The sequence below is a fragment of the Emydura macquarii genome, unplaced genomic scaffold (genome assembly GCF_026122565.2).
Source record: "Emydura macquarii macquarii isolate MOO-44397 ecotype Brisbane River unplaced genomic scaffold, CSIRO-AGI_Emac_v2 contig_3305, whole genome shotgun sequence".
NCBI classification, from domain to species: domain Eukaryota; kingdom Metazoa; phylum Chordata; order Testudines; family Chelidae; genus Emydura; species Emydura macquarii.
In genome coordinates this window covers 832,061-848,065 of record NW_027133442.1, presented here as the reverse complement: position 1 = coordinate 848,065, position 16,005 = coordinate 832,061, and the positions used below count along the sequence as shown (strand labels likewise).

General features: G+C 38.3%; 1 protein-coding gene across 5 annotated transcripts in view; it reads left to right on the top strand.

The window, feature by feature from the left end:
- RALGAPA2 (Ral GTPase activating protein catalytic subunit alpha 2) overlaps positions 1–16,005 on the top strand; it is a 346,401-nt gene that overhangs the window by 314,190 nt on the left and 16,206 nt on the right. For 4 of the 5 annotated variants that reach the window (XM_067532894.1, XM_067532900.1, XM_067532897.1 and 1 more), the window contains one exon: positions 6,786–6,907. In XM_067532894.1, the coding sequence (XP_067388995.1) occupies positions 6,786–6,907 (122 nt within the window). Of the gene's footprint in view, positions 1–6,785; positions 6,908–7,629; positions 8,041–16,005 lie in introns of those variants that run through there. The other variant, XM_067532895.1, reaches the window with a different exon arrangement.

Here is a 16,005-nt window from a genome sequence, read left to right as displayed (position 1 = left end):
GTTTATCAAGTGATCCATCACCTGTTGTCTAGTCCCAGCTTCTGGCAGTCAGAGAATTAGGGACACCAAAAGCATGGGGTTACATCCCTGACCATCTTGGCTAATTGCCATTGATGGACCTATCCTCCATGAACTTATCTAATTCTTTTTTAACCCAGTTATATTTTTGGCCTTCATGACATCCCTTGACAATGAGTTCCACAGGTTGGCTGTGTGTTGTCTGAAGAAGTACTTCCTTATGTTCATTTTAAACCTGCTGCCTATTAATTCATTCTTGTGTTATATGAAAGGTTAAATAATATTTCCCTATTCACTTTCTCCATCCTATTCATGGTTTTATAGACCTCTATCTTATCCCTACCTCGTTGTCTCTTTTCTAAGATGAACAGTCTTGTCCTTGTAATCTCTTTTTATATGGAAGCTGTTCCATCCCCCTAATCTTTTTTGATGCCCTTCTCTGTACCTCTTCTAATTCTCATGCATCTTTTTTGAGAGGGGGTGACCAGAACTACATGCAAGATTCAAGGTGTGAGCATACCATAAATTTATATAGTGGCATTTGGATATTTTCTGTCTTATTATCTAGCACTTTCCTAATGGTTCCTAACATTCTGTTGACATTTTTGATTGCAGCTGCACATGGAGCAGATGTTTTCAGAGAATTATCCACCATGACACCAAGATCTTTCTTGAGTGGCAACACCTAATTTAGACCCCATCATTTTCTATGTATAGTTTGGATTATGTTTTCCATTGTGCATTACTTTGTATTTATCAACATTGAATTTCATCTGCTATTTTTTTGCCCAGTCACCCAGTTTTTTTGAGCTCCCTTTGTAACTCTACACAGTCAGCTTTGGACTTACAAAATTACTCATGATAGTTATCATCTGCAAACTTTGCACCCCTCACTGTGACCAACCTCCTTTTCGTTTATGAATCTATTGAACAGCACAGATTCCGGTTACAGATCCTTGGGGGACCCCATTGTGAAAAATGGTCATTTATTTCTATCCTTTGTTTCCTATCTTTCAACCAGTTACTGATCCATGAGAGGACCTTTCCTCTTATTCCATGACTGCTTACTTTGCTTAAGAGCCTTTCGTGAAGGACCTTGTCAAAGGCTTTCTGAAAATCTAAATACACTATATCCATTGGATCACCCTCTTTTATATTCTTGTTGATGTCCTCAAGAATTCTAATGGATTGGTGAGGTGTGATTTCCTTTTCCCAAAGCCATGTTGATTCTTCCCCAACATATTGTGTTCATCTATGTGTCTGACAATTTTGTTCTGTACTATAGTTTCAACCAGTTTGCATGGTTCTGAAATTAGACTCACTTGCCTGTAATTGCCAGGATCCACCTCTGGAGCCTTTTTTAAAAGTTGGTGTTAGATAAGCTGTTCTCCAGTCATCTGATACAGTGGCTGATTTAAGCAGTAAGTTACATAATACAGTTAATAGTTGTGGAATTTTAATTGTGTTTCTTCAGAACTCTTGAGTGAATACTATCTGATCCTGTTGACGTATTACTGTTTAAATTTATCAGTTTGTTCCAAAACCACCTCTGTTGACATGACATTACAGTCTGGGACAGTTCCTCAGATTTATCACCTGAAAAAACATTTGCATGTTGCATACCTAAGTTGAGTGCCAATACTAGAGATTTGCAGAGATGCTACCTGGACTTTGACTGGTACTTTTGACAAAACATTATTTTTTTAGGGAATGCTTCTAATTCAGATACCCATTTTGGAGGGACAGTTTTACAATCTCTTTTGTAATAACTCCTAGCCCCAACCTCTTTTTAAGGTCGCTGCTAGCTAACCACTGTGAGTGGGACCCATATATGTAGTACACAAAGAAGGAAGAGTGGTTACTATCTTAGAGTAACTGTGCACATGTGGATCCCACAACTCAGAGTCTTATATATTTTGGGTTCTGGATGGCAAAGGAATTGTGTGGTGATGGGGGAGTTGTCGTGCTTTCTTTGCCTTTGGGAGGTGTGGAAAACAAGAGAATGATCTGTGCAAGCGTGACCACTACAGGATATTGCTAGTGAAAACATTTCAAACTACTGTACTGGGGTGCCCATGCACCATGAGTGGGATTCACATGTGCAGACGTCTCAAAGAACCACATTTACCATGAGGTAAGTAATGGGTCTTTCTACTCTATATGATGTTTATACTTTACAGTTATTTTTGTGTGCAGCTCTTGCATGCACATTATACATCATATATAAATAAATAAATATTGGAGGGGGTCTGGATCCAAGATCTCTACAACTGGCCCAATCCAAATACTGAATCCAATCATTCAGGACTTTGGTAAAGTTAAGGCCTGATTTTTGAATGTCCAAGTTTATCTGGGATTCTGGTTCTGTCTATTGTGGAAGCTCAATCTAGAGTTCAGGTATGTAGTTAATGTTCATTTCTTGTGAGTGTTATTTATTATTTGTATCATCATACTGTCTCATAACCTTAGTCATGGACCAGGAACCATTGCCCTAGTCGCTGTACAAACAGAACACAAAAATGTATGTGTTTATATAGATGAAGTATATGTGTAAAAATATGTGTGTGAGAATTCATAAGGCACTCTGAAATCATTTGGGATGAAACACACTATATATAAATATAAACTGCTATTGATAATCACTGTTTCCTAAAGGCTGAGTCCGAAAGCTTTAATAATAATCCCCGTTCCAGCAGGCAGGTGTTGACAGTGAATAGTAAACCCTCCAATCTGTAGAGTTAAGTGAACACATTTTTCATTGTGATACTCGAGTCTCTCCCTAGACTCCTTTATTTGCTACTTATATCATGTCTTGCAAAACCTTCTGTCTTCAGGCCTCAAGTTGGTGCTGTATAGATCCATCTAGCTGTTGTCCGCTTTTCATCACTCCTTTTGTTCTCAGAACATTCTTTTTTGCTCATCATGCTGTATCCCATTCTGAACTGGCCTTTAGTTATTAGTGATGTAGACCTGTTAAATTTTTCCTGTGCATAACTTTCTGAATGATTGTTCCATGTCTCTACCCCTTCTAGTCCCATGTAACCCAAGCATACTCTCAGAGGGACATTCAGGTGGAGAGGGGAGCATGCCTTGTAGCTACTGTCCCCTTCCCTCCAGCTCCACTTGAAATTGTTCCCTTAACCAACAGAAACAATCCTGATAGCTTGTGACTATGACAATGGAGCTAGAACAGTTTACTCCAGCTGATAAATTAAACAGTAATAAGTCACCAAAGTACCTGTAGCAGTACAAAAGTTGTTGAAATGTTCCTCTGGAAGTTCTTCCATTCTTCTTTTTTCCTTGGGTAATTACTCATTTGGACAGATCTGTGTAAGGCCAGGTCTACTCTACAATTTTTTGCTGGCATAGCGTTACCAATCAGGAATATGAGGAGGTGTGATCCCTGACTGACAACACTGTGCCAGCAGAAGCCCTAGTGTAGACTGTTATACTGTCAAAACTGTGCTTTTGCTGGCATGGCTTATTTTGCTGGGGAGGGCTGGAATAAGCTACACCAGCAAAAACATAGTTTTGCCAGTGCAAGCTGTGCCCACAGTAGGAGCACTTTGCCAGTATAGTATATACCAATATAGCTATTCAGAAAAGCTCTGCTTGATGTGTGGCCTGAGTGATAAACAGGCATTCATGGTGAAGGTGTTGTTTGTTGTTAAATCCAATGGGATTTGGACACCTGATTCTATTAGACCCCTTTTGAAAACTCAGCCTATGTGCTTAGATATTTAGTTTTGGAGAAAATTTCTCTGAAAACAGGCCATTTAGATATTTGTTAAATTACCTTTATTTAAAGAAATATATTGTCAAATGGCTCTATACTATATTATACTTTACTAAATTAATAAAACTTCTACAGTCTCCCATAAAAATTGGGGTTTTTACCTCCCATCTAAGCTAACATTTTAAGTGATCTTGATAAAACTATTTTTTGTCCTTGGACAAATATTTTTGCCCATTTAAAATAGATAACAGTGAATTTACGTTCATTTTTATTTAGTCATTTAATACTTCCTGGCTTAGGCTACAAGTGAAAATGAGTTTGATCATCTCACTCTACTCCCAAGTGGATTTCTGTCTACAATACAAAACTCACTGGGCAACTTGGCCCTCTTGGAGTCTGTGCTTGAGAGTAGACTGAAACTGGAATAAAAAATATCTTGAATTCAATAATACAGTGCATGAGAACAACCATCTGGGGAAACGTTCACAAAACCTTCCCACACTGCGCATGACGTGAGCTACAGGTAGTGCTTTTTGTCTTTCACCTGCAAGAAATTCAAATGCAAATTGTTTTTTTAAGTGAAAAATCCTTTTTATGCCTTTAAAGCATGTTAAATCTTTGAAGATCTCTGAATGCTTGTTTAGCCAACATACATGTTATTTTTTGAATGTTGTTACTGAAAACTAATGGACTTATTCCCTCTGCCTTTTCCAATATTAGGGACATTTTCTCCCTCCTAAATAAGAGTGTTCATAATTCATTTCAATATGATTTGAATTAACATAGCAAGGGCCTCATGTTGCTCTCTTTCCGTACAATATTTAGCAAAATACATAGGAACTTCTGTTTTGTTAGCAGTGATTTATTGCACTGTATGCTTATGTGTTAGATGTGCAAGGCCTTTCATTAAACAGCAGGATATTATTAGGCTTAGCATGAAAAGCCTTTATAGTGTATCTGCCTTGTTTAAACTTGGCCCACAAGCAGACTGCGGACTAAAAGGGTGAGCAATGAATTGAGAGTTGATGGCAGGCCCATAGAGGTCCTAAGGCTCAGGTGGTTGTCAGCCATAAGTTTAGCTTAGCTCTTTCAGTAATTTGTCACGCCTTGGTCTGCTCCTGCTGCGCCAGCACGTGCCAGCTTAGTGTCAGAGTGCCTGTTCGCCAGACGGCCACTCAAGCCTAACATCCTGCTGTTAACAGGACCAGCGGCTTGCTGTGGCAGTGTGGAATACAGAGCCTTGGCAACAGCCAAGTGCTGTGCAGAATAAGCATGTTCATAATGAGATGTGAATGGCATCAGTCAGTCCCTTTAGAATAGGTTCTAGGCGTGTGCCTCCTCTCTTAGGAAGTTTGGCAGCCTATTCATTAACAAGAGTCATCAGGAGTTCAGCCTATAATAGTGAAGCAGCCCCAAACACACTCAGCCTAATACTTGTGCTATCAGGAATGCGTTCTTCTGGACTTAAAAAGAAAATAAGTAAATAAAATTGTCAGCAGGTGCAATCTCTGAAATGCTAAGTATTCATTTTCTTTCTTCAATTTCCCAACGGAAGTTTATAGAAGGATTTATCATATGTGTATCTGTCTCCATTAGCATGAAAATCTTTCTAAAATGCCTTTTAACCCCAGTGACTACAGTAACTTGCATATGATTAAGACATAAACACATTGATTATCCCCACTGAGATAGAGCACTAGAAATCTAATGCTGCATTATTTTACTATGAATTGAAAAGAACGTTCAGTCCTTTTTAAAGTATCATATTCATGTAGCAGAAACCATAAACTTATTCCTTGGAATAATTCTAATGAGTTAATGTCGGCTTTTCAATGAAAAAAACCCCAATCACCTACATTATATTGAGTCACTGATGTTATTTCATCTCATCATTTGCTAATTATGAATTGGCACTTTCTCCTACTTAATGCAATCTCATAAAATTAGAATGCCTTTCCACATGACAAAAACACAATGAAGATCTGAAAATTCTTCTTTCTTTAAGAAAAATGGGGAAATGAGATGTCATACTGGCTTCTTCAAGTGTTAATTCATAAAGTCATGTGAGGTTCTTCAGTCCATTGTAGATTTGTTTCAGACATTATCCTGTTATTGGAAATGCATGATTCACCTTCTGAAAAAACAGAAGCTGCACACAAAAGGAAAAGATTTGCTTTCTCCACTGTGGAAAGCTGCCGCAAGCAGGGGTCCTATTAAGACAGCTGGAAAGTTGCTTCAGCTTGTTACGCTTGTAAGTTTTATTGGTGACTGGTTTTTGATTACACATTTGAATGCTGCGTGTTCCAGGTTGCCGAGTTTTAATTAAAAGGCAATAGCCTTGGTTTAGATTGCTTTCTTGTCTGTATTATGTAGACTGTACTGCATATGTTTTTTTATTAATATGTATAATCTATTGGTACATCAGATGATACCTTCTGCAGTATACCTTTAATGTAAACTTTGCATGCTTAGGAATCTTATTCAATACTGTATATTTCCTTATTTTAAGTAGTACAATGTTCAGTTGCATCTATTCTTTCCCTTTCCCTATAACCTGTACTCTCAATTCATTCCTTGTTGATAGGATGAAAAGAATAATTGTAATCAAAATATTGTCCATCAGGAGCATGCTAAACATGCTACAGCATTTCTGTTAATGTTATGATTTTTCACCTTAAAATATAACATTTTTATTTTCCAGGAATGCACTCCTAGGGTCTCTCTTTTCATTCCCACTAACTTTTGAGATCCCTTGGATTCAGCCACTAAGCTATGTCTTTTTCAATAATGATATTAGTATGGAAGGTGGAAAAATATTATTATGATACATAATTTTTAAAAGTACAAAGTTATAGTTCAGTGCTTATGTTTAGAAATCTTAATATTTTAAAGAAATTTTGAAAGGCATGTTTTTCACACCAGTGATGTAGTTGTGTACATGTGTTTGCATGGATTGAACTGTTAGCATTCAAAGACATTGTGTAACAGCATTTAGTTTTGCATGTGCATTTCCTTAACTTGATTATTGCAGTTATGAGGAAAGAGCTCTGTATCTTGAAGCAATAATCCAGAATCACAAAGAAGTAATGACATTTGAGGATTTCGCTGCTCAGATCTTTTCTCCCTCTCCTAGCTACTCCCTCAGTGGAACTGGTGAGTCTCTGTACAGTATTCTTCTGTTTAGCACTAAGAAGCACTTGAGCAGCAGATGTACACCTGTTTTTCGTAGATAAATGCTTGCAAATTTAAGAAGAGCATTCTCCCTCTGAATCAACTAATGAATATCAAAAGGAATGATGACATTCATTTTAATTTGTTTTGCATCAGAGCTATTCACTCAGTTCCTTTCTTCAGCTATCCTGTTAACCTCTGAATCTAGCAAGGTTAATGAACTTTCTCTCAGTAATGTGCTCTGGTTCATTCAGGAGTGTGGGTTTCTTGCTGAGCTGGGAATATGTTGTTCAAAAGCTATGCCTGAATCAGTGCTTACTTATCGAAAAATAGTTCCTCACAGTAGAAGCCGTTGCTACTAATGCTAAATGGGGATTATGCTGCTGAGATACCAGGGTCAGGGATTAATGCAGAAGAAATGTCAGGATAGTGTTTGGTTAGAATATTCTAACAGTAATACAGTATGCTAACATTTTCCTTTTAATATTTGGTATATGTGTGGACAAATTTCAAACTTCCTACCTTTACCTGGATTGGAATCTCATTTTTCAACTCTATTTCAACAATTATTTCATCAGTCTTGTTGAAAGATGGAGATTTATGTAAAACTCAGTGAATATATTCTTTACATCATAACAGGATTTTAAATTAACTTCTAAGTCAATAAGATACCAGTTTCTACTTTATCATTTTAATTATTCTAGATAAATCTGCTTTAAAAGGAAACATTAATTCTGAAGAGTAGGTTTCTAGCACCCTCAGGATTAATTTTCTTCTGTTGCGGAAAAGTATATGGTCAGTGCTTGATGAATTCCTTAATAAAGATTCCTTAATCCCTTCTTTGCAGCCATTGAGTGTACAGTTCCTAATTATTTCATGATACTCTTGTGGATTGTTTAATAGATTATTTCAAACCTGTATAAATGTTTCAGAACATCTACTTTATTTCTCTTTATTCTGACTTGTTAACAAATATCTTCCATCTAAACTGAAAAATTGAAGGAAGAAATTAAATTTACTGAAATAAATCACTTACCAATAAAATCAGCCATGCATCATTGTTTAACATTACTGGCTCCAATCCTTGAGCTTTCAGAGCTTTGTTAGGAGATAAGAGGTATATGCATGTACTTGTATTGGTCGCCAGTAGCAGCAGGCAGAAGGCTTTGGAGATAAGCAAGCTGGCAGAAGTAAAGGGGAACCAGTGCTATTTACATAATCGCGCCTCTGCTTCCTGGAGAGGCGTCAAGAAACACAGGGATGGCCTCTATTGATCTTTGTTGAACTGGAATACTAAACAACATTAGAAAAGCTTATAACTTAAAGCTTTGATTAATGTTTTCTACATTAAAAAAGTAGAACAGCTGTGAATTAAATTCTTTTATACACCCTGCCAAAACTCTGAGACAAAAAAAATTATCAATTTCAAAAGAAATGTAAATTTCATACCCAGTTTTGTTAGAAACTTTGAGTCATTTATCTGTTTAGGTATCAGCAAATAAAAACATAGGCATCTTGGCAGAATTTTAAAATACTGTAAGCATATTTTATTGCCTTCATCAATTTTCCATGCTATTATTCCACCACATTGGCATACATTATTTGTTCACATTATTCTGATCAAGTTAAGCATAACTAGAAAAGACATTAATATGGGATAACTTTCTAAATTCTATAATATCTGTTATATGCAAAAAAATTTACTTAAGATCTGTTTAAATTGTTCAGAAGAATCATTAAATAATCATTAAGTACTAGAATAATTTTCTTTGTTTGTGATTTAATTTTTCTTAAACAGAACATGTCACAAAATTCAGATCCTAATTTTCAGCCTTCCAAAGTTTTGATGTACTTAGGCTGAACTAAAAATATGGTTCTGTTATACTAAGACCAGTCATGAGTCAGATACCAAAACTCAAGGCTCCAAAGTTCAAAAGTGTTCAGAACTGGGATTTCAGTTGCTTAGTTATATTTAGTGGCACAAAATTCAGACTCAGGCTCAGGCTTGAATTTAGAAACATCCCCTGGCAGTCTCCTTTATTCCCCTTCAAGGTTTCAAGTTGTTCTGACTGTGCAAATCTTTAGTGTTACAAGACAGTTAATACCTATTTTAAAAGATCTGTTGTAATTAGAGAATGTTGAAAGAATAACATGACAAACTGTATACTTCAGAAACTCATTCATTTATGGGCTTTAGAAAATTCTATATCGTAAGGTTTTGAATTATGCATTAGAAGAGAATAAGTTATTTAATATTTTTAAAATAGAATTTTCTAGATTAGACAGCTTCCTAAATCATGAAAATTACTTGTCATATTATCCTTTACAAAGATACGTGAATCCGTGACTCAAGAATTGCCCTATTCTGGGATTAAAAGAGAATCTATCCACACTTTTATCTGTTACTTCTTAATTGCTAAATTGTTTAGTGTCAGGATTGCTATGAGTCCTATTATAATTAGATTTCACGATTCTGCACTCTTAGGCTTTAAGTCAATATTGAAACTGGATATAACTCATGTAATTTCACAATCGCCGTTAATGCTGTATGGTCCCAGACAGTGCTCAAGCACTAATACATGCCCTGATTCGACAAGAAGATCCAAGCAGGCAGGCTCTTGCACCTTAACAGAGCCCTAGTGAAGTCAGTGGAGTTCAGCATGTACACAGTGGTCTTCCCACACACATCCACCTGTAAATCAGAGACATCTGGATTAATCTAACATTTCCATTATCATCACATTTTAGGTTAGTACTTTGCAGTTGATCTTCCATTACCAACTCAATGCATAAAACTATAAATCAGGATGGTGTGTGTTTGTAACTCTACGGGCAAATGTGGAATATCTTGATCCTTCATGAAACGGTAATGCCATTCCTTTAAAATAAAAAGCAAATTTACTATTAAATTCATTTTAATGAGTTCACATTCATTCACATCAATGTCCAGGAAGGGGAAGGGGTGTTATTTTTAAATGAACTATTCCCAGAGCATGTTTGAGTGCAAGCAAACACAAATTGAGATAATTTCAGCTTGTAATTTACCAGTGCTGTATTTGTAGATACACTTTCTACCATCCATCATGTCACATGTAGTTTGGAATTTTGCCTTATTTACATATGTATGTAGCACAGGGTGGCTGTGCAATTTGTGTGGAAGTGGCATTCTTCCATTTAAGAAATTTGACACATGTTGATAAGATCTCAGGTTACACAGAGGGGAATGCCCATCCTGAAACAGAGAAATGAAACCTGCAGAGAGAAGTGGAACTGCCCAAGGCAGGCCCATCTATCTGTGTTTCTTCCCTCTTCCAAGCAGCAAGCCAACTGGAAAAATTGACCCTGAACAGCTTAAGCTTTCACGGTGAATTCAGGGCCCATTCTTCCTCCATCCTATTCTCAACATCACCTAATCATAATCCATGATCACTGTATATACATCTACACAATCCCAGGTATCAATGAGTAGTACAGTTTTATTTTATCCAGGGTTTTTAAACAGTTAATGCAACATAAGATTAAAAAACATCCTGTGATATTCTGTAAATTAGTGCAGTGAAAATGTAGCCATTAATAATATATGTAATTTGTATATTATTATGAATCACCTTTTTAAAAATAAATTGTGCTTCCATGTTCTGTGACACAGCATCAGATTACTAGCAAATAGCCAGATGCTGCAGAATGAATGTTCCCCTCAGACTCGCATGTGACATGGATTATAAAGTGTGCACTGGCTTAGGCTCCCATCCTGCAAACATGTATGCAGGTGCTTAACTTTATGCATGGGTGAAGTCAAGTTGATTTCCATAACTATTTGTAGACCCAGGGCCTTTAGCTCTTTATACGTGGTGTTAGATCTCCATGCATCTTAGGCATTGAAAATACAGGCTACTATGCAGATAAACACCCCATAACTCATTTAGGGGATGTGCAGATTTAGGATCAAAAGACCAGAATAAGGTCCTTTGTTGCTAAACTGGTACGTTGCATGCCTTATTTTAATTAGGCTGTGTATAAATGTCAACACAGGAAGTCTTCAGTAATCCCTCAGTATTTAATTCTCATCCTGTCCTTCTGCAGATTTTCCCATTTTGAAGGGTGGTATTAGCTACAATCTTTTCCTCTTCTTCCTCCCACTTGCCAAAAACAATTTTATTGGACAAAATACTGGTACTCCACATGAACGTCAGAAGGTGCAACTTGATGGTGCATCCTTTCAAAAAAACCAATCCTAAATGGTTGATACATATGTACAAACAGATGCATAAAATATGTTTCCAAGTCTAATTGCTCTTGTTGATGAAACAAATAGAGTTTCAGTTTAAGACTGGAAGCCCGACAGTGATTTTAACTCCTAAGAGAAGGAAACAGTTGCAAGTTCAAGAAAAGAAAATATTCAGACGTCAAGTGACGGTTCCTTCAGAAAGAGCTTTGTACTGCACATTTGGATACTCGTCATGGTAGCTTTCTACCTGACATGAGAACCCAGAAATTGTATCTGCAAGCGTACTTTTAATATTGTAGACTTGCAGTTGATTCTTGAAAGGGTTAATTGGAGTGGGCACACTTGACTGCTGAGAGGACTGATCTAATCACTGCCATATCCAAGTGCATCTGTTCACCATGAGGTCATTCTTGTGCATGCTAATGATTTGGAAAATAAAGCATAATGCTTGACATTATCAGAAAGGGTATAAATAGTGTAAATCTTTACTTTTTAGTAGCCGATGGCTATTGTAGAATGAAAGGAAAGATAAATGAACCTCACACTGCACCTTTTTTTTTTAGGCATCCTTTATTGTCACTGAACTAACAGGAAAACTATATAGGAAAACTGTGGCACACAATAATATATGTTGATAAATGGATTCTTTAATGAGTATTGTAGCATTGCCCAGGAGGAACACTTAAGGAACTGTAGGCGTTTCCAGCATTCCCCAGTTTTAAAGGCTATGGAACTCTTACATGTTCATTTCCATAAGATTGAAACTTGGTAGCCAGGTTGCTCCGTTTTTTGTTTGGTTTTGTTTGTTTGGTTTTGTTTTAAAAAAAGATGTAAAAGAACTACACATTCTAGAAATAAAAGAGAGGTTAATAAAAAATGTTTTCCTTGGCCAACACATATTTACTGTTTTTGAAAATACATTTTGCTTAATACTTAGCTTTCATTGATCCCTTTTGTTATTTACATGGAAAGAAATATTCAATGCAGCCATGTTATTTAAAAAGACACTTTTTATAGTCTTGATTTAGTGAACACTCTGGGTATGGCTACGCGGCAGTTAAACACCTGCAGCTGGCCCATGCCAGCTGATTCAGACTTGAGGGGCTCAGGTTGCAGGGCTGTAAAATTGCAGGGTAGACGTTTGGGCTCGGGCTGGACCCTCACGGGTGATGGTGACTTCCTATTCTGCAGTAGAGTAAAGTCTACTTCACAAAGCCATGCAGCAGTTTGACATTTTCTGATCAGGAAAGCGGCAAAACTAGAATTGCCTCGGGTGTGTTGCATGTCAAGACTGGAGTGCTGTAGTTGAAGAGTCATATATAGCCCTTGCCTGAATTGTGCTTGGATCTCTCCTGTACTATCTATCCATCAGTTTCCAAAACAATTTTCATCTCCAAATGTAGAGGAAACAACAGATTATGATTAGCACGGAGTCTGTTGCAAAGTCTGATTGAACTCAGTATGACTTTGCATACTAAAAATTATTGGGTGCAAATAGATAGGTCAGTGATAAGAGGGAGATTCATTAGATCCTCAGGATAGATACTTGAAGCCTTGATAATAGAAAGGAGAAAGTTACTGTCTAAGCCCAGACAGTTTCCCAAATTCACTCAGATATTTAAGAATTAATCACCAAGTCCTATAAGAAACCTGATGCCAAGCCTGTCTTCCTTAAGGCTATGCATAACTTTTATAGACTACCAGAAAGGTGTGTCATCTTCTGGGGTACTCTGCCCTGCTTAGACCCTACAGTTACGTCCTGAGGCAAGTCATCATCTCTCATTATATAAGGTACTTTGTGCCTAAAGGACCCTTGTGGCCCCAAATTAGGATTCAATAACTGTAGAAACCAAGTTTAGTAACTATCTCCATTGCTGCCGGTTACATTGTGGCTCCATACCTTGTTTTTAGCTCAGTAAAAGTGGCCTTCCTGATAGCCATTTCCTCCCGTGGAGAGTGAGTGAGCTGACAGCCCTCTCCTGCAATGCCAGTTCCTCTTTTGGATATCCCGTAAAGTAACTCTTCATGTGCTTCCCAGGTCTGTTCACCAGAGAAATTCTGAGCTCCGCAGGGATCTGGACATTGATCTCCATACCATTTCATCTTCAGATGACTCTGTGTATGGAAAGGGATCAGCATTCCGTAGATGGTGGTAGGACTTGAAGTTTTACTTACAGGGAATTTAGTATTTCTCCCTGTTTCTTTTCCCTTTCCCCCAAGGGGTAGATCATTCCCATCTGGTCATTGCTAAATGGATTTGTGTATGTATTAAGGAAGCATACACTGCAGTCTCCCTATTCCATAGGCATTGAAGATCACTCCTCTCGTAATGTAGTCAACTCGTAAGCAGAGAGAGAATCTGCATCAGAACAGGAAAACAAATGGGCATTTGGCATTCCATTCCTCTGCATTGAAGCTCCCCCGATGCAGCTTTTGGGCCTATGATCCTGAGTGCTGTAGTCCAAGGAATCTCTGGAAAATTCCCCAGAAAAGTCCTCCCAGTCTGGGTTTTGTGTATTGCCAGGCCCAGTTTCCCAGTTGTTAGAGCCCCTGAGCAGACAGGCAGGTGTTAATCCTTCCACCTAGAGAAGCTATCAACTGGCCAGAGAGCGCGCTTTGGTAGCAGAGGATAAAGAGGTGCCAAAGTTTTCTGTCAGCTGACTGGTGGAGCTATTGGATTTAACAAAGGAGGAAAAACTTTGTAGTTTTCAGATGGTTGGAGCCCTCCCGCCACCCCCAAACCCATTTTACAGGTAGGAGCAACATTTACCCTTTCATCTTAAGGAAATCTTTCCAGGAGATCTGACTGAAATGTAATTCCATTTCACATTTTCCTTAATTTTCTATGGCTCATTATAGTAAATTTAGAATCAGTGCATTCAGACGATATAACACACAAATTCTGGTCCATCTTCTGGATCTTTAATGGTGAATTTGTGAGATCAGAGTAATTTCCGTGGCAACAAACTGATATCATAAGCAAAATTATAACTTCACTGAAGAACCATGCAACAGCTCGGCAGGAATGAAGAAATCTCATTCAAACACAAATACCTGCCATGGTCACAAGGACAACACTGAAATTTCTTCTTTCAGGCTGCCATACCATCCTTAATTCAGTGATCTACTAATGGGTATGATGAGTCTCAGAATTCTGAAACTCCTCCACTAGTTCTGTGCAATGGAATGTGGGAAGAAAACACACATGCTAAACTCACTCTTCTGATTTTTGTGGGTTGATCAGACGCTTAACATTTTAAAATGATTTAATACTGTGTGTGTTGCCAGATGATGATTTGCATATTTTTCAGGAAACAGAAATACTGTAGTTAAGTAGTAAAATCTGTAAGGTTGGTGTGAGGAATATTCTTCTATTAAATCAGTGACAAAAAGCTGTAGTAAATACCAAAGGCCAGATCCTGAGACGGTGTCAATCAATGTAGCTTGGTGTAGCGCCACTGACTTCAGTGGCTATGCTGATTGACACCAATTGAGGATCTGGCCCCCTTTCTTTTAGGGATCTATTCAGGCAAAATTGTGAGGCCTAAGGAGTCTGCATACAGTGGCTATGCAGCAGGCTGGACCTGTCGTGGAAAGGCCTTCCTGCTGTACAAAGGGAATGAAAAACCCTGAGGATCATGGCAGGAGTTCTGCCTGCCCGTTGCATACCACTGCTTACAATTTGTATCTGTTCCACTAGGGCTGCTTAGGCTATAGGAGCTACTCCTGGCCTACGCTGCTGTAACCACTATATGTGGCTCTAGTAACTAGGAGCTGCGAACAGCAATCAGTTGGGGCAGCTCTCCCCCTCCACGATCTCTGGAAGATAATGGTGGGGGGAGCATCCTCCCCAGCAATCAGTTTGCAGAGAAAGAAATATTAACTCGATGGGCCTCTCTCTTCTTCCAAGCTGACAGCTCCAGCTGCTTGACCTGTCAGCCAGCAAGAGAGCTCCAGGCAGTATGGCCCTTTTAAAATTTCATCCGTGGCTGACAAATGCCAGCCAGCCAGCCAGGAGTGAGCTAGCCCCCTGTGTGATGGTGTCATTCCCATTCACCAACTCCATCCCAAGAAGAGACAATATTGGCTGGCGTTTTAAGGCTCTCTCTAGCATTATATGGCCTAGTTCAAGAAGGACATACCTCTTTGAGACAGATTGTAGCTTCCCTGGCTGTGGAGGTTAGGAGGTTTGTGAAGCTTTTGCTGGCTGGTGAGTAACGGCAGAAATGGCTTGGGTAATCAGAGCCCTCACTGCTTTCATTATTTCTTTCCTGCAGACATTTGCTTTTTATTTTCAATTTTCTAATATAATGAAGGGCCTGATTCTGTGGGAAGTTGAGCACTCATTGCCTTTGGGAGTACTGGGTGCTTACCTTCTCTCAGGATAAGTTCTAAAATGAATTGAGTTCACCTCCCTGGAAATATTTCAAGTCCCTCCTCATATCGTGTGATTGTCTTTTTTTAAATATGGCAACTTTTTCTGAACCACAGATGGTCCAGTGGTTAGGGCACTAATCTTCAATTTCCTGCTTCACCACAGACTTCCTGTGTGACCTTGGTGAGTCACGTAGCCCCTCTGTCTCTTAGGTCCCCTTCTGTACATGGGGGATAACTGCACTGCCCTACTTCATGGGGGCATGGTGAGGATAAATACATTAAAAATTGTGAAGCACTTTGATTAAATGCTCTATATAAAAGCTAGGTATTATTACCTTAAACCTTATTGTACAGAAGTTTTTGATTCTCCTCTAGACATTCATCAATGGCCTGATCCAAAGCCAAGTGAAGTCACTGGAAAGAGTCCCATTGACTTCAGTCGGCTCTGCATCTGATCCTAAAAATAAAGGCTGAG